Consider the following 18,685-nt stretch of genomic DNA (forward strand, 5'->3'; position numbering starts at 1 on the left):
CTTATACTTCATAGCTACAACAAAAATGAAAATGTAATTACTTCTGTTTTTGACCTAGAGTCTTCACGAAACAACTTTGCCCGCCAGAGGGCATTCCGTGCAGTTAAATCTGGGAGGCTAGAAGATAGCTAGGTAGGGTAGGAACTAGGACGATTTACTTTTGCTGGCAGTTTATATTTTCACTATTCAGTATTTAATAGACCCAAGACTTGTTGTTGTTATAGTCCCTATTTTGATCCACACGAATAACAAGTCATGTTTGCTAGTTGCAAACTTAACAGTTTGCAAACAATCCTATGGAGCTGTGTAGTTCAGATAGGCCTATCATCTTTACAAAGTCACAAAGTACAGGGATCAATCACAAATGAGTTAAAATTATGACTGGACATACAGGGAATGGATTCCACTGCGAAAAAGCTTTACAACTATAATTTATACCAAAACGAAACTGGCCATCAGTCAGTTTCGTTTCCAGGAGGTATTAAATTCCCCCAGGCAGTTGGATTGCATGTTTCTGTGCAGCCTCTTGCTGGCTCTCTGTTAGTGTTGGTGCAGTAGACAACATGCCTTTTCTTTGGCCCTAATCAGTGACCTACTGTAGGGCCAGGGAGCCTGGAGGTCATGCTCACATGACACCAACATTGGTTAAACACACTGAGTCCTTCTGTTGTCCTTCTTTATCAAGCTGAACTACTACAGCCTTTTGCCACAGCAGCTGTCTTTCCTAGAAAGCTAGGAGTTTTATTGGCTCTCTGACATGATCACATACAAATCCCAATTAATACACTTTGAGGGAAGCCCTTCACTCACTCTCCATTTGCACCATCCATTGGACAATGGACAGTGTTACAGACCTTTACTATAGACCTTTGTAGGAAAATCCATTGGTCACAGGAGGGGTGTGAACATTTAATGGCTGATATTGCAAACTGCAGTTGGAATTGGTTTACAATGATGGCACCATAGGATGAGACTCAATTATATAGTAAAGATAAAAACATTTATGAAATGTAGTTGATGGTAAATTACTTCAAACGTCTGATTCAATAACCTTTCACTTCAATTAAGTTAACAATGTAACATTTGCACAGCTGCAAACTATACATATTTTTCACCATAAAAAGGATCTATGTTCTCTATATCATAAAATGAAATGTAATGCATGGACACCAACTCCTGTTCAAGACAAAGATTTCTTTACTTTCTACACTTGTAAATAAAGGATATTTCATTTTCAATACATCTATGTGTATAGTTTGGGACAGCCTACATTTGTGTTACTTTTTGTGTTACCTTTCTACACAACATATCTTAACAGCAACATATGTTAACATACGTTAATACACGTTGCTTTAAAGTGACATAGTTGTCCCTAACTACACATGCAGACTTATTGAAAACTAAACATCCTCTTTAAGAGTGCCAATAAAACAGTTCTTTCCAAATAAAACTTATTAAGATTAAAGCAATATTTTATAAAATAGGAGGTTGTCGAAATATTGAAGTAGCATAAGATGTGATATTCTACTTCAAGCTAGCAGCATTTGCTCTGAATAAATTAAAAAAAACATATTGGATATTAATCAGTGAGGAGGCATAGATGCATTACACTAATTTCAGGCAAAGTTGGGCTCCATGCTGTTTCACACAGGCATGGCTCTATCAAAGGCAATCAAATTTCTCAAAAGTTGAATGACATTATTCATAGACTCTAATGCAAATATCAGGATTATCACTATATATCAGTGTATCCTCAGGGACCCTGAGCATAAAATCCACATGTGACATGAGCTGCACTCAGCTGAATATATTTTCATGACACAAATATAAAGAAATCAAATATAAAATGAACTGCAAGAATCAAAGGAAATAACCAACAACAATTAACAATAGTAATGAAGTGCTCTTCATGCCTTGTACTTCTCCTTCCCTGTTTCACTAATGACGCAGATATGCTGAAAAACAGAAAGGGAACAAAGACATTAAGTGCACTGAAGGTCAAGAATTTTTGGTTCATATTTGTTTCGAGGGTCTTGGTCTTGTTGTACCTAACAATAAAACACAGGAACAAACTGCCACTACTGATCATCAAACAGGCTTTCACTCATTATGTTTCCTCATTTATCTCGAATACTTACATTTAGATCTCTGAAGTACTCGTTGTAGTCTAGCGCATATCCCACCACAAACTTGTCAGGGACCTCGAATCCTACAACTGAAATAAATAAGTAAATAAAGAATAGATAAATAAATGAGTCCTCTTTGTAACAGTAAACAACACCAATATGAAGGTATGTAAAGCCTCATTCAAAAGGATATTTTGTGGCACAAATATAAAACATGAAATATAACACATGATCTACTGATTTTAAATTAACCAACCATAGTCTACTAATCATATTTATTGCTGTGCTAAACTCACAGTCTGGTCTGTAGCCAACGCTCCTCGGTGTTCTCTTCACCAACAAACTGAGGACAGAAACCAAGATGATGATGATCACATGACTGCATAGCTGCTAGAGTAGCTGATAAGAAGCATGGCTGTCTGAGGCGGCCTTTCAATCCACTGCAATTTATGGTTATGCAACACATTTACACATACACATTTACACATACACACATCATGATTCCTTATGGTGCCATAACAAAGGTATCTTGGAATTGCAAAAGGTAGTTGTGAAGGGATTAAATTACCTTGCTACTTTAACCATTTTAGGATTGTACTGTTTGAGAAGTTGCAGTAACGTCTTCATTGTCTTCCCTGTGTCGATAATATCCTGGAAACACAACGCAAGAGAAACTCACATTAGCAGCAGTGGAACGGCAAAAGTTCAATAGAGAGAGAAAAATAATAATAATTCAAAGCATACCTCCACAATCAGGACATTCTGTGTGAAAAGAAAAGAAAAGGCTTTACTTTAGTGCAAATAATGGACTGAACACATTTCATCTTAATATGTAATTGACCCCATTAGGAATGTGAACATGAATGCTCTCCGGTGACCCTCAGCTATCTGTGTCTCTGCGGCCACGGCCTCTTACACAACAGTATGGGAAAACCTTTGATATTATTGCGTCAGTGAGAAAGTTCTTAGTGAGAAACCGTGGGAGCCGTAGTGAGAGTGGTAGGGGGTGAGACATGGAAGGGATTTCTGCCAAATACTTCATGCCATGTATAATTGGTAGCGAAATGGATTTGTGTTTCCTCGCCCTGCAGGGACCCATGTGACCACACTTGTGAGAAAGACTATCCAAGGTAGAGGTTTGTCTAAATCGCCCCGTGAAGAACTGGGCTCACTGCTAGTGCTGCATAATCATACACAACAGTTTCAGTTTCCACAATTAATAATCAGTGAATATATGTAAACATTTCAATTAAAATGCCTAAGTCGAAAATAGTGAAAATGATAAGATATCTAGATAATAAGATGCAAAAAGTGCAGTAAAAAAATTATTCCTCAAATCATTGGGACTGATAATCATTATTAATATTCATGATCACAATATCTAGCAAAATAATCAGATTATCGTTTTAGATGATGGTGCTGCTCACCTTCCCTGTCAGTGTAGACAGGTCGTCCCCGCCGATTACTTTGATTTCACCTGTCGACTGGTCATTCTGTGAACAAGAAACAGCACAGGTCACATCATTCCATTTGTTGCAAGAGTGCAGAAAATGCATCCATGCACAAAAATGACACAAATCCATTAAGGTAATTATTGTATTATATAATATTAATTATGTACATTTATGCAATATATAACATGAATCATGACGTACAAAAGCAGGTATGCTGCAAAAGGAAGTTGAGGTCTGTGATTAACTAAAGCAATGACACATACAGAAAGCCATGCTATGATGAAAACAAATGGCCATCAACTCATTAAGGGTGATACTGAAAACCTGAATACAGACAGAAAAAAAGATTACACAGCACATTTTATTTATTTAACGGTTTTTGTAACTTTTGTTGACTCTTTGAATGACTCTGCTTCTCTTGTGCATATTGTAGTGTTTTTAAGGAAACAATAAAGAGCATAAAAAAAAGAAAAAGATTACACAGTAGCTCTTAAGGCGAATGAAGTCCACTGTCATTGGGATCGAGCGGTCGCTGTTCCTGTTGAGGGCCTTGATGTAGTCCAGCAGGTCTGCAAAGAACTTGTAGCCCCCTTTGAGCACACAGAGGGCCACGATGTGGTGCCCACCCATGTCCTTCATGATCTCCCTGGCCAGTCTCTCTGTCCTGCGTCACGTGGGGGAGAGAGAGACGGTCAGCTCAGTTTTCTGCTACAGTCAGCATTAGTTCCCATTTCCCTTCTCTGTTTGGATCAGCAGGCATAGCTGCCATTTTTAAGCACTCCCAGCTATAATAATAGGAGAGCTGGCTTTCGAAAATGAGTTTTAAAATAACTAGAATCATTTCCTTGACATGAATGAGATGTAATTGGTTTTCTTCGATTCAGTTTGCACTTGTTTATTGCATGAAGGGTTAAAGCCAAAATCTGGGATAGAAAAAAGAAATCAAAATAGTCCAACTGTAACTTCAAAAGGCATTTAAAATTCATGTTTGTCAATTCTTGTATCAAGAACACAGGGAAGCAATTTGAGAGGGAACAATGTCTTCAAGTCAATGAAATAAACGAAGAAAGCCAACAGTGGGGTGATATTGGAGTCAGATTTGGCGCTACACTCGCATCCTGGATTCTGCCTTTGATAGAAATTGCCATTGTAAGCCATAACAAATGTAGCAACCCACCTGTCCAAGATGAGTCCATGTGGGATGTAGACCCTCTCCAGGTCAGCAGCATAGTGCTTTGGTATGCAGAAAAGGTCCAGGTCGTACCCCTGCTCCTCATCACTGATCTGAAATAAACAGACAGATCACAAACTCAGAAAATGACACAAAGGGGTTAAAAAAATCTCGGGGGTATTACCCAACACGGGACATGAGGCAATCATTTGATGCAGGGCAGTAAAGAAGAGGGGAGGGGATGGACGGTGGTTTACTTTCCCAACCACTCCCCAACTTACTGTGGTTTCACTGTTGAAACAGACTTTTTGCCACAAAACACACACTTTGAGGACAAGGCTGGACAATTAAGTACAGTCTAGCAGTTCTAGCAAGTGGAACCTCCACTCAACTATAAATCAAGACGGTTGTAAGGAGGGGTCAATATTGACCTGAGTTTCTCTGAAAGAGAAATCGCTCCATTCCAATCATCATTAAGACGGCACTGAATCCTTCCCTCTGCCGCTACCGAAAAATATAACTGGACCTTCTGTCCTAATGCCAAGGTCTTGGAGGCTAAACAGACACGACGTCTTCCCAGGAATTCCAAACTATGCCTAACTCTATACAATGTTTTCAGTATTTGTTATATTTCGTAAAATCAAATTTCCAGCTCAGGGACAAATTGCCCGGCACTTGAACCCGGAGACATAACTGGCGTCATGTGATAGTTGGGAAGCTAGTCCTGAGCTTGAGGTGCTGAGGGGTTGAGGTGAGTGACCACAGGCAGACTTGCAGTATTTACAACACAGAGCAGTAGGCCATTAGATGTTCACATTGCAACCCAGTGGCCAGTGAAGCAAGATGCATGACCTCATATGTGGCTCTACTGAATTAGAATAAAACATTTCCCTCCTTATGCCCACCCAAATGAAAGCAAGTCCATCTGTTTGGGCTACGCCCTTTATTCCCAAAAACTAACGGTTGATAGTGAGCAGATGTCCTCAGGGACACGTGATCCGAAGGTGTGTCTATTCCTCTGGCGCTCACAGACTCGCCACCCGTTAGTGACTTCAAAAAACTTGGATGATAATCTGATAATCTAACACACGAAGAACACCCTGATGTACTAGGCTGAGGGAAAATGTCAGTGCTGTGTAACAAACATTAAGGGGGGGGGGGGGTGCTGCGCGAGCCTCAAACAACTTTGAACTTGGTGCAAACAATGTCCAGGTTTGGCAACATCACACTGCACAGGTAATTCTGCTTTCTCTCTCCAAATCTGACATAGAAGACAAGATGTGCCGCTGATTTTCTGAGCGCCCTTTAAGCAAAACGTACATTCAGCTGGCCTTGTTATCTGTGTCAGCGAGTGTGTCTGCCAGTCTGTTGGCAAGACTAAATAATAGCAAAACGCTGTCTTCCAAATCGTCTGCTGGAAATGTCATGGAAAATAGGACACTGGTTATTTATTTACCTCCTCCAGCTCAGAGGCCGTATCACAGGCTGCTCAGCTACAGACATACAGAATGCAGTGGGCATTGACCCAAACTGAAATAAAGTACCTACTGCACTGGGGTCAAGATAAGGAGAAATGTCACAAATGATTTTCCTGCAAACTAATTTAACCTTTTGATTTAATTCTTGATCTGATAATTTTCACTTTCTCATCCAAGCATGGGAGCAAATTAAGATTATCAGTTTATCATACTAACTTGCAGTTCCAGATATCAGTCTGGAATTACATACCCCATTACATAATCTCCTCCTCGTTTATTCTGCTCTGCACCTACAATGCTGATGACATTCCGGTTAAACTTGGACACACAAATATTTAAGTTGGAACAAAAGATATACAACATCAAGTCTTGTTCTTATAGAAGTGACAAGATATCCCTCTGTAGAGTCAACTGTATAACACAGGACTCTTTAATTTAAAATTGCTTATGGCACCAAGAGAACTCTCAATAATCTTCGATGCCATTCCCTAGGATAATGAAATTCGCTATAGGCTATCTTCTTGACTTGCCAGAAGGCACAATTTGCTTTTCTTCGCTTCCCAGAAACAATAATACAGCCATTCACGCTTCTAAGAAAAGTGGTATAGGCTACATTCTATACTGTTTCTTGCTCCTAGTTAAAAGGTTAAATAACTTATAAAAAAAAGGTCAAAATTCAAACTGTGTATTTTGTAAGGAACAGTCTTACTCCTATAGATAGATAGATTTTTTTTGTCCTGATAGAGGAAATCTGCCACTGCCCTCTATACCAAGAGGATATTGCAGGATGTCAGTAACGTTACATTCATAATTGTACACATTTGTATGGATAATGGACATGTTTCCACAGTGGATTTAGAATAATTATTATAAACATGTTGTTCCTATTCAATTAGATTTTTACACCAATTTTTTTGCATCGGAATCTTTCTGTCCTACAAGTTCTGCTGTTATTTGTAAATACCAACTACACACACACCTACATATAGAGTTCATGCATTTCGTGTTGCCTGTGTAACCTGTTGTCAATTACAGCACAAATACAAATGTTTTTAATGTGTCCAGCCTTATGTGAATGAAGCTCTAACGTCACATGTGCCATGCGTGGACAGCGCGTGTGTGTGACTGTCTTTATCATAGCCGCAGGCCGCGCTAAAACTGCAGTATCTACGGAAAACATGCTATCAAGGTGAAAATGTAGGCCTATCGGTGAGTAATTCACACATTTTTTTTTGCGTTTTGCTGATGCAATGGCGCCCATGTACAGTGTGTGTGTGTGTGTGTGTGTGTGTGTGTGTATATATAGCCTAGGCAACCTATGGCCACATTCTCCCAAAACCAGTCGCCGTTACTTAATTTTGGCAGTTGGGGGACCTTACCACAACACAGGGGCTGGATGTCGCCATGTCCGTATCGTCACCTCTGTTCACCTTGATGTACCGCAGGCTTCAGCCAAGATAAAAGACACAAAAATCCTCACAGACTTCAGCCTTGTGACAGCAGACACATGGAGGCAGCTAGCTTCGTTGCTACCGAGGGTGTCCTTCCTTTCTTTTCCGTGCTGCGGCTCTACAGTAGCTGTTGTGTACATCATGACGCAGCAGACGGCGGGCAAATCGAATGAACAGGAAATGTCTTAGCCCCGCCCCCTTCTGGGAGAAAACCAAAACCCGAGAGCTCAAAGTCTGCCATGCGGCCCTGCATAGCTAAAGGACAAGAGAGTGAAACTGAGGAAAAATGCTTCATTATCTTCATCTTCATTATCTCCTGTCTGGACACAAGTGTTCTTGGAACATTAGTGGATAATATATATGGTTTAGTAGCACCTATCTATTTTTTGTTTGTTTTGAAACTTGAGTCCTGATATTTGACCTTTGGAAAAAGAAAAAAAAAGTTACTGCTGTTTACCTTTGTAGGGCAATATAGATAAATGCATTTTGCCTTTCACAATGCTATATGCTGTGGATGGACAATGTTTATCTTTGATGACATCTACATTTTGTCATTCACCAACAAGTACTTTTACCATTAAATATCAGGGAAATTGTTGATATTTCCAAGACATAGGGACAACAATTTGAAGGACAATTTGCCAATGAAAGCAATACTGCCCATTTATACTGCCTCGAAATCTTACTTGTTCAGTTTAGGCTTTATTATAATTGTGCAAGTTATGATTTATAACATTAATAGACTTGCCGCAAACATATTATGGCATTACTGTAAAACAATAACATAAAAAATCTGGGCGCACACTATTTCAATACAATTTAACAGCAACATTTCAGTCTGTGACCTTCCTCAGGCTGCATCATTGCACTGCATCCTCATGCATTGCAAATAGTTGCATCTAAATGGTGTTGCGCCCAGATTTTTATATTTGAGTTTGAGAGTTTACTCCTGTGAGCAGCACCTTAAGCTGTGGTGTGCTGCTAAAACTGTTAAAAATGACTGTAAAACAATAATTCTGTATGGACCTAATGACTGCTTGTTTAAATCAATTACACTGTAAAATAAAACTGCATAAACCTTTAACAGTACACATTTTAATATAAAACACTACAGCTGCAGAATATGAACGCTCCAGATCGGAGCATAAGAGGCTCCAGTCTGGATGGGAACGTGCAGCTCGTGTGACATTCCTCACCCTCCAAACTCTCACCCCGAAACCTCCAAAACACCCTGCTACCAACCATATGAGGAATACTTTCTGACTTTGCACAAGTTTGTCCACACTTTCAGAAGTAAAGACTCAATTCACGCAGCAGATGTGTAAAATAAAATCTTTTCTATTTCCAATCATTCGTGGATACATTTGTAGAGATACAAGGAACAGTACAACAAACAAAGTCAAGCCAACTCTTCTAAAGAGCTCTACATTGCCCTTTAGCAGCCAAATAAAAAAATGCCACCTTTAACAGTGGGAAAATCCAAGTGCATGCTGGCAAAAACTTTAATTGTGACCGTCTGAAATCCAGATATTCAAAATTACTCATGGTGATAATACAGTAGCAAAATATTACATATCAAGAAAGAAAGGCTAACATGGAAAAGAGATTTCTTAAGACAGAAACAAAGTAATCAAACTGCACAACTTCATCGAGAGACTAGTAACAAATAGACCCCTCTTAAAAGTGAGTCCTTTAGAAGCTAAGGAAGAGGAAGAATGTTTCTGTTTTGGGCAAGTGTGGTTCATGTAAACTGTGGGGGGCATGGGCAGCGAGTGACAATCAAAAGATCAGTCCGTTCAGATCCTGTTCCATGGCAACATTACATGTACTCCAAATTGAGCCCTCATCTGACGCCTGGGAAAGATTAGCCATGGCTTTTTCATTATCCTGCAGCAATCCTCCGCTCTCTGCAGAGTGCCACCGGTCTGTGAAAAGCTCGTCCAGTTAACTCAAAGAAAAGTTCAATGAAGACGACAACCGGCGCGCTTCGGCCCGGTGTGTCCGTCGACTGGAAGAAACGTGTGAAGAAACTGCGGGAGCTTGTAGACCATGACTTCGTGAGCAGGCTATGATTCGGTATAAAAAAATATCTCTCCGCCATCTTTGAACTCTTCTTTTTTTTCCACATCCATCGCGGCAAACTGCAAAAAGAAGACTGGCATCAGCCAAATGACAGGAAATGTTTTAACTCCATTTTCTGCTGTAGTATAACATTGAATCCTCATGTTTGACACTTAATGTGGACAATTTCTAAGTTGTATCAACATTAATTATTCACAATAACCATATACGCTAAATAAGGTTTGTCAATATCCTACCTAGTTGCCATTGAGTTGCGACGGTGTCCCTCTGTGGTCGATCGCTGCCCGCTCTCTGCTGCGATTCTCTCGTTCCTCGTCTTCCTCATCCCTCTCCTCATTGCCACTGTGGTTCTTGCAGTACAGCCTGAAAACAAAACACAGCGGGGCTCATAATTAAGACATTATCAGTTATTCTGCACAGCTCTAATGCAAACCATGGATCAATTTCAAAGGTTAATGTGGTTCAATTTTAAAAAGGTGTAGAGAGTTACTCCATATAATAATCTCATAATTGTGGTATGAAGTAAGTCTCGAATAACTGATGTAAAAGATTACAGATTCAACACCAAATTATTTCTAGTTAGTTCCTCCAGGCAACCTAAAAAGCACCATCATATTTTGATTTTATAATGCATACATAATTATGTTAAAATTAATAGCTTATCAGAGTCAAGAGGTGAATTTGTGCATCTGCCATGACACACAACTATGACACAACTGTTTACTGTTATGTGCCAAGTCCTGTCACCTGAACAACCTTTACAACCTTATTTGATGATCTCATGTAAAACCAGAGTGCAAATGACTGAGTGTGGCAATAATATAGTGTAAAACGTGAAAAATTTCTGCACATTATATGAATTATATATACTATACTATAATGCACTATACTCTGTAATATTGTACCACCTGAGACATTCACTTTCCAACTAAAAATCTAAATTGAGTAGTAGAAGTTGAGCTCACTTGTAGATGCCACGCGCCATGTTTTCGATATACTTGGCTTTGTCCTGCAGGCCACAGTGATAGTGGTAGGTCTTCACACAGGCCTTGATTTCACATCCAATGGTCGCACCCAACTGAGTACAGAGCGTACATTTCTGAAAAACAACAAAGCCAACAATTTCTTTGGCAATGCCTACATTTCAAACACTCATCATTCAAAAAAAATATTTTTTTAAGAATTTCTGAATGATCAAGTTTATTTGAGGACAAATCTTCGCACCATTCTTTTCCCCCTCTTGATTTCCTGGATGACTGTTTTGACGTCAAAGTTCCCAAATTCAGCCCGTGAAGTGGTGGTCAGCTGGACCGTCCCCGACGAAAACAGCTGTAAGGGTTCAGGGACAACATAAAGCTCCAGTGTTGGCACTGTGCTTTCCAATATGTTGCACAGACAGAAGCTCCAACAAAACAGCATAACAACGTGGGATCTGGATACTATCTTACCATGCACTTGTAGTGTGCAGCAACCTTTTTTGAGTTATCGGCATGGAGCATGCCCCTCGTTTCATTCTCCTCCTCACCAGCATGGCAAAAGCCACAGCGCTGCCCGCCGTCTCCTGGACTGGCTCTGAGAGGCGACCTGTCCCGCTGCAACACACAGCAACAAACCAGAACAAAACTTCCATCAGAGGCCACATACAGCACAAACAGACCAACAATGCAAGTCAATTTCAGAGTGTGTTGGTGAACAGGCGTGTTGCCTTACGTGGGATGAGCTCTCCTCGTCGGCACCCTGTGAGGAGGTGGAGCGGGTGTCTTCTGATTGGCCACGAGATCCAACCTTGGCTCTCCCCTTCTCAAACCTTCCCCGGCCCCTACTTTGTGGAGGCGAGGAGTCTGAATCATTGGCCACGCCTGCCTCTTCATCTGATAACAAACCAACCATCATGCTTAAGACAGAGCTTTTACTGTTAATCAAAAGCTAATGGAAGAACGCAGGAGGACAAAACATATATTGAGGCCAAGATTTATTATACCAAGAGCATTAGATGGTATTGCGTGCGCATGGGATAGACCCCATGCCGTCGTTTTGATTCATTAGAGCGCACAAGATGCATATCGTTACCTCATTCTGGTCAATTCGTACCCTCATTTTCAGTTTCAAACTGATGCCAGAGAATATAATGCAGGACGGACACAGCCGGGTGTTGTCTTGAAGGATATTTTTTGTTTTAAAAACACAACCAATTACTGAAGCCATGAAAGACAAGGGGGAAAAAAAACGAAAACAAAAAGGAGCAGCCTTGTTACCGTAAACCAGAAACATAGTGTTGGAGAAATTTTGGTTTATTATGTCAGTAGCCAATTAATTTGTCAAAATAGTGTCAAATAGTGAATATAATAATCAGCTGTGTACTTTGTAGCCTACGAGAGCTGCTTTTTATCAGCATATATCATAATAATGTAAAGCTAATGATTGGGAGTGCTAGTGGTAACGGCATGTTTTTTGGTAGGATTAGAATTAAGACATTAGAGCCAATTTATATTTATATAATATATTAATGGAAAAATATAGCATGTAACATTAAATGTACTTTCAATCTGTTAAAGATGCCATGAAATAAGTGAGAACTCTGTGGCAATGCAAAAAAAAAAAAGCAGTGATGACATGTTTTTTGTGAAACTATTGATCCCCAAAAGACTAATCATCTTTTTCTTTACTCTCTTTATCAAAATCTTTTACAAGCTTGAGGAGCTGTATTAATCATTTCACTGTAAATAAATGAATGAATACATAACACAAGTACAGAATGACTCATTCATTTCTTCACATTATGTTTTACAGGACTACTGGAGAAAAAGATGCATTGATTTTTTGATAAAATTTCTAGTTAGCATAATTTTGGGTCTTTTGGGTTTGGGTGCTGTATCATCATCATCTTGAGTCTTATGGTACAAGTATAAGCATAAGGATACATTTCTTAACAACTGTTGAGTTGTTTCTTAACAACTGTTGAGTTGTTTTTTATTTCATGGGGTCTAAACTTTGCTTGTATTTATGTTGTGAATGAAGAGGAAAACAGACATTCAGTCCAACTGATCCAGAGTCTGTATAGTGGTATAACAGATGTTAAAGTGTACTTTACCTTGAATATCATCCTGAGAGGCGTCCCGGTGTTTGCGACAGTACACACTACGTTCAGGAGCAAAACAAATAAATGTTTTAAAGTAAGTCAGATGAACAGTGTCTTAATTTACTTTAGATTAACTTGCAAAAGGGCCCACAGGCAAAGTGACTTACAGGTAAATCCCTTGTGAAGGATTCTCTTTGATCTGGGCCCGGTCCTTCAGAGCGCAGTAGTAGTGATACGTCCTCCGGCACGTCTTCACATCACAGCCGATCGTAGCACCAGGCCGGTGACATGAAGAACACATCTGAGAGGGAAGGAAACACAGCTGCGGCTGTCAGAGAAGAAACAGCTCTACAATTATTCATGCTGCTCCTCAGCTCAGTCAAAACAGTTGTCAGCGGGTCATGGGATGCAAAATAAAAATTTGAAACATAGATATAAATATTACTTTCTCTACAAAAGATCACAGGGCCCTGAAAGATAGAACATGTGGGAGAAGCAGAACAGTCCTTAACTGGCTCTGAAAGGCTGTATGCAAATAAGATGAGATGAAACTTTATTGATGCCTGTGGGGAAATTAGATCGCTGCAGTAGCAAAAGAAATAGGAGTCAGAAGGGAGAAGGAAACAGAATAGAAGCACAGAACTAGAATATACAAATAAGCAATGAAAATAGCAGGGAAAAAATGAATTAAGGAAACAATAAAAGCAATAAATTAGAAGACAAACTGTTGTGAGGTTATGCAAACACAGGCTGCTGTAAAGAGACTGTAAAAGTGTGAAGTATGGGAAAGGAATGGGTTACGAATATTTACAGATTTACTTACAGTTGGTACCTGGTAACCAACAGTCTCAATTGCTTAGTTAAATATGGATTACTAAATATGAAACATTTGTTGTATATGTAGGTATAAGTAGATATAAGCAAATAAATATAAAATACATGAATATAAGTATCTATAAACAAACATATTTGCTATATTGCTATATCATGTATAAATACAGGCATACATTGTTAAACATAAAAATATCAATATGTACACAGTGGAACTATTTCGAAAGTGTAAATATAAATATAACTGTGTGAAACTGAGGAGCAGATATTAATTTACAGCAATATACATGGTGGGCAAATGTGCATTGTATTCACATTAACATGTCTACAGGAGGCCATACATATGCACAGTGTTATGTCATGTAGACCAGTGGAAAAAATAAATAAATAAAAACTATAAACCTTGTCAGATATATTCACTTTATAGATACTTATACAAACAGAATGTGCTATTGGGCCCATGAAGTACTGGCTGTCCCTTTAACAAAAACAGAAGAAGAAGCATGTGTACAAGAAAATTGTCAGCGTGCAAAAACGCATGTGCATTATTTTCTATTAAATAAAGCATCTACTCGATTTTTTCAGACATGCACAACATGTGTGGTGTTGTTATTGGTGGTACTGTCAGCTTCAACAGCATCCTGCACCACCAGACATATTTGGAGCAACACACCGTATCCCCTTCAACAGTCTACCTGTATAGTAAGCACACATCCACCTCCAACACTTAATTTGGCTGCATAAACTGACATATATAATAACTGTCGATATAAATTTTGCTTCAATATCCCAAATCAAATCCACTGCAAAATGTCTCCTCAATAAATAAAAGTGATCCATTTTATGCCATTAGACGCTGACAGTTATAAACACAAAAGGAAATCCCGCTGTCATTCAGCTTTTCGCCAAAAGTGTCTCACAAAATGATACAATTCTAGTAGGAAAAAAAAAATGTTTGAGCACCAAATTTTGTAAACTTAAAAACACTTCAGCCACGTGTAATTTGTTGTTCTCAGACGGCTTGTTGACAGCAGGAGAACGCGGAGTCGAAGCTCCGCCTAGTGGCCTTACAGGACGACTCCTCCACCAGCCTGCACCTCCTGCTGCGCTCACAGTAAAGGACAGTGGAAACTCACCAGTTTATTCCCCCTTTTGATCTCCTTTTTCACGTCCTCAATGGAAAATCCTCCAATGTTGTCACTGTCTGAGTGAGATGTAACCAGGGCAGAGGAGAAAAGCTACATGGGAATGAAAACATGAAGTGGTTAAAAGGTAGCCCATGCAGTTTTTTCTCTAATATACTACTAACAATGATAGCAATGATTGCTGCAGGAAGCACTCTACAGTTCCCTATGAGCTGCTATCAACAGTATCTGCATGTTTTTTTATTTCCCCTTACCACTTCTGATGCGTCATGTTCCAGTCTAGAGGAGGGAGAGCTCCCAAACTGAATTAAAGTGCATAACTAGCCATGCATTAGACGGTGTCATCCAAACTAATTTCACAGTGAAATATGAATAAGAAAATGCTACATGTGGCATTTTTATATTGAAAACAGGTTTTCCTGAATGGCATGCCAGTGTTTCTGTGGCTGTGGAGTCTGCACTCTCCTCACCATGCACTTGTGGTGGGCTGCCACCTTCTGGTTGTCCGACACCAGCAGCTGCCCACACTCCTTGTCCCAGTTGGTTCTGCAGAAGGCACATTTAGGCAGCCGTGCTGCGGCTCCTTTCCTCTGTCCCGACATGGCCAACCGCGCTTTTGTGTGCCCACGTTACTGAAAATGAACCACAAAAATGGGTAAATTGAGAGTGACAAGTTAACTTTGTGTCAGATTGGCTGGTAGACACTTTTCAAAGATATTATCAGAGCAGTTACATAAAAAAACATAATCCCCTGTATTCAGCCAGTGCCACTGCCTCACCATGTGTTCTGCCATGTCAACAACACAGCTTAGAGAAAAGCAAGAGTGATTAGGTGTTGATGCATAGGTCAAATTATAAGTCCAGCTCATGTACATTATATACTGTATCTGAGACAAGCCAGAAGCCATAGGACTTTTGAATATATAGGTGGATGATGCCCAAAGTCTTGGGCAAAGTAGGTAAAATGATCTTGATGAAAATGATGGCCCAACATACTGGTAGTGAGTAAGGTAAAATGATAACAAATCTGTAGTTCTGAGTTGTTTAGATTATTAATGTATTCAAACAAGCCAATAATATCTGAGGTTAAATCTTTGTAAATGTGTAGCTATGTGCGCAACTGTCCACATCCCATACAAATTCTGTTATTCAAGAGTAAAATGTTGTGCTCCTTAGTTCACCAACAGGGAAATCTAGTTTGTTTCTCAAGTCCACCCAAATAAAAGTGAATGTTGTGAAATAATGGATGAAAATCCCTGGAAACGAGCCACCGGAAGCCGTTTCCCAGAAACAGTTGGAAGCAACACTTTGATGCAAATACTAAAGTAACTCCAAAATAGAGCAATGGAAGTCACAAAAGAATTGCCCGTGTCCTAAAAACACTCCTAAAAGAGCTGACTTGCTCAGAAAAGCCTCTGCTGGATCACACATGGGACTGATAGATTTGCTGCAGGTCTGAAGCTCAACCTTTTTCCAACTTCAGATCCTAGTTAGTATAGCAGAGTTCTGGATAGGGTCCTATAGCCTGCTCCATAAAATGAATACTAAAATCCACAGAGCTACACTAAAATAGCTGGCCAGAACTGGAGTTTCACAAGATCTCGCTTATGGTTGGGGAGGGAGTCAATCGTGTTTTTTATATCAGCGTTGAAGCTCTAGACAGCATTGGCTTTAGTGGACAGAGGGTCCAGGTCAGTGGTCCTCGGGGTCCAGAGTGCTGCTGCTTTTCTATTCTCACAGGTAGTTAATTCCTTTCACCTGTTGTCCCAGGTGTAAATCAGCCTCTGATTAGAGGGACAGAATGAAATCTACCTGGCAGAGCAGAAACCCAGCAGCACTCTGGACCCCGACGACTGGATCTGAGGACCACTGACCTAGGTGCAACCCAGTGTTTACCATGCACAGGGGCTACAATTATGTGGGGCATCTTCCACAACATCAGACAAACCCACCAGAAGTAGTTTCCCTCAAATGATACAATAATTTCTTGTTTTGCAAACATCTGTTCCAATATTCCACTATATCTTGTCTGACCCGACTTGCCACCACCTCCAAAAACCTTACATCTTGTGGAAAAACTGCAATTTTAGTCTGTATGGCCCATTATTGTGACAAGTCACAGGCCTACAGGACATACTGTACAGATTAACAGTTGAAATAGGCTGGGCTGATTTCAATTTGCATTAGAACAACTGCATTGGAATAAAAACTTTTAGACATTAATTATGCATAATTTGTTTGACATTCATGCAGAATTCACCACTTACTTTCACTGTTTGATTAGATTAATTATATATTCTTTAGAGTAGATGTGGATCAAACCTCTTAAATCGGTGTACTGTCATTTGCAGAGATATGAGCGCAGACTGCGCTTTTAGGCATTTAAAGATGCAACAGAGATAAATTCAATATTAGGATTAAATAGATGTAGTGAATCCTTAATAGTCCACAAACGAAAGTGGGTGTTTTAAATCACAATAGCAGTCTGCTGCGACGCCTTGATATAGCCATTACTGCCATGACAGCAGGGCCAGGATTTCACTGCGGCGGCAAAAGCAACGGAGCCCAACGTGCAAACACACAATACTATCCAAGTAAATAACAGAATATATCGGCTATTTCTACCTAAGCTGTTTACTGAAATGTTCTCATGTCACAATCCCATACTACATGGCGACGGCGTTGCCGATTTGAGATCAGACTAGGCGGAAACATGAAAAGTGCCCAAATTTCTCCTACAAAGTTTTGAATTAAAGGGGGTGTGTGTTTCTCCGTCAAACTATATCTGAAAACAATTTGCAGTATGAACATCTCAACGCCCCAAAATCAATCGCAAGGCCTTTTGATGCAGGGAAATAAAAGGTCGATCGTAGGAAAATATGATACTCCGACATGTTTCGGTAGGACGCCGAATAACTGCGAATATTTCCCTTTAAATTGTGGGAAATTATAATGACAGGCGCGGGTCTTTGCTACCCCTTTCGAAGTAAAGAGCGCCATACGTGATGTATCCCTCTGAAAAGAGAGGAGCACCGCTTGTACGCCAGCAATACGGCCTAAAAACGACAATAGGCCGTAAAAGACAGTTGTTATTTTCCAGCCGCAGAGACACATTTCACATCTTACCTGGTACACTAATCTTATCACGCAAGGAGTGTTGAATAGGTGGAAAAATGTTCCCGGGAGTCAGTGTGTTCCTTTCCGTCCTTTCTGAAAAGTGATCGTGCTTTTCACACCACCAGTGTCAAGCCAACACGAATCAAAAAAATAGAGCTTCCGGTCAAGACTTTCAAAATAAAAGCCTGACTAACGAACATAATGTTGCAACGTTTTTTTATTTTGAGTATGTCAAAGTACCACAGCACAGTGAAAATAAAAGAATATAGGAGGAGGAGTCTGCAGAAATGTACAGTATGTTTTGTTTTTGTTTTTCCAAAATGTACTTTTTGCAACATATATTCACAGCCATAAAGGCCTACAAGGGGTATACAAAATAACGGAAATACCACATGAAAATGACTTTAATTTTGAAGTAACTATGTCACTATTACAAAGGCAGTTATAGCCTACAGGCGAGTCATATTAAGTGGAATGTTGATTAGCTCTTCTTAAGCAGTCAGCTATAAAATAAGTTTGACAAATACCACTTTTTTAGGTCAGATTTCTGAGCAAAACTAACAGAGGTTCAAAGGCCAAATAGTATAGGTGACCAAATTGCAGGTGCATTATTCACAAAAACTGCTAAAATTATTTCATGCGGGAAGAGGTTAATTAGTCTTAAAAATCAACATATTTGCCAACTACAGACAAACTGCACTGGCAAAGGTGGATAGTGTTTACAAGTCAAAGACTCCACTGACAGGGATGA

The 18,685-nt window shown here is 39.7% G+C and overlaps 2 protein-coding genes across 3 annotated transcripts; both read right to left on the minus strand.

Annotated features, from left to right (window-relative positions):
- Positions 1–888: 888 nt before the first annotated feature.
- On the minus strand, positions 889–7,803 carry hprt1 (hypoxanthine phosphoribosyltransferase 1). Its single transcript, XM_071923855.2, has 9 exons — positions 7,609–7,803; positions 4,758–4,864; positions 4,061–4,244; positions 3,554–3,619; positions 2,871–2,888; positions 2,695–2,777; positions 2,423–2,469; positions 2,139–2,215; positions 889–1,955 (listed from the first exon to the last, which is right to left on the minus strand). Exons 1-9 carry the CDS (start codon positions 7,633–7,635, stop codon positions 1,908–1,910), a joined length of 657 nt encoding a protein of 218 aa, XP_071779956.1. The 5' UTR covers positions 7,636–7,803; the 3' UTR covers positions 889–1,907.
- A 1,199-nt stretch (positions 7,804–9,002) lies between these two features.
- On the minus strand, positions 9,003–18,047 carry phf6 (PHD finger protein 6). Of its 2 annotated transcripts, none has more exons than XM_078289174.1 (11): positions 17,944–18,047; positions 15,288–15,449; positions 14,809–14,910; positions 13,009–13,142; positions 12,854–12,900; positions 11,473–11,633; positions 11,211–11,354; positions 10,987–11,091; positions 10,728–10,861; positions 9,999–10,125; positions 9,003–9,821 (listed from the first exon to the last, which is right to left on the minus strand). In XM_078289174.1, exons 2-10 carry the CDS (start codon positions 15,417–15,419, stop codon positions 9,999–10,001), a joined length of 1,086 nt encoding a protein of 361 aa, XP_078145300.1. In that variant the 5' UTR covers positions 15,420–15,449; positions 17,944–18,047; the 3' UTR covers positions 9,003–9,821. The 2 variants fall into 2 exon arrangements, with proteins under 2 accessions (XP_078145300.1, XP_071780027.1); XM_071923926.2 differs by having other exon boundaries at positions 9,003–9,835.
- Between the last annotated feature and the right edge of the window lie 638 nt (positions 18,048–18,685).

The sequence above is a fragment of the Centroberyx gerrardi genome, chromosome 16, assembly GCF_048128805.1.
Source record: "Centroberyx gerrardi isolate f3 chromosome 16, fCenGer3.hap1.cur.20231027, whole genome shotgun sequence".
Lineage (NCBI taxonomy): Eukaryota > Metazoa > Chordata > Actinopteri > Beryciformes > Berycidae > Centroberyx > Centroberyx gerrardi.

Coding starts and splice junctions, on each gene's coding strand:
- phf6 (XM_078289174.1), bottom strand. CDS start 15,419: ATGTCGGGACAGAGGAAAGGAGCCGCAGCACGGCTGCCTAAATGTGCC. Junction 13,143..14,808: donor TCAAAAGGGGGAATAAACTG/GTGAGTTTCCAC, acceptor CTTCCCTCTCAG/ATGTGTTCTTCATGTCACCG. Junction 10,862..10,986: donor TCAAGAGGGGGAAAAGAATG/GTGCGAAGATTT, acceptor GTTGTTTTTCAG/AAATGTACGCTCTGTACTCA.
- hprt1 (XM_071923855.2), bottom strand. CDS start 7,635: ATGGCGACATCCAGCCCCTGTGTTGTG. Junction 2,470..2,694: donor AAAATGGTTAAAGTAGCAAG/GTAATTTAATCC, acceptor TTCTGTCCTCAG/TTTGTTGGTGAAGAGAACAC. Junction 1,956..2,138: donor AGTACTTCAGAGATCTAAAT/GTAAGTATTCGA, acceptor TCTGTTTTTCAG/CATATCTGCGTCATTAGTGA.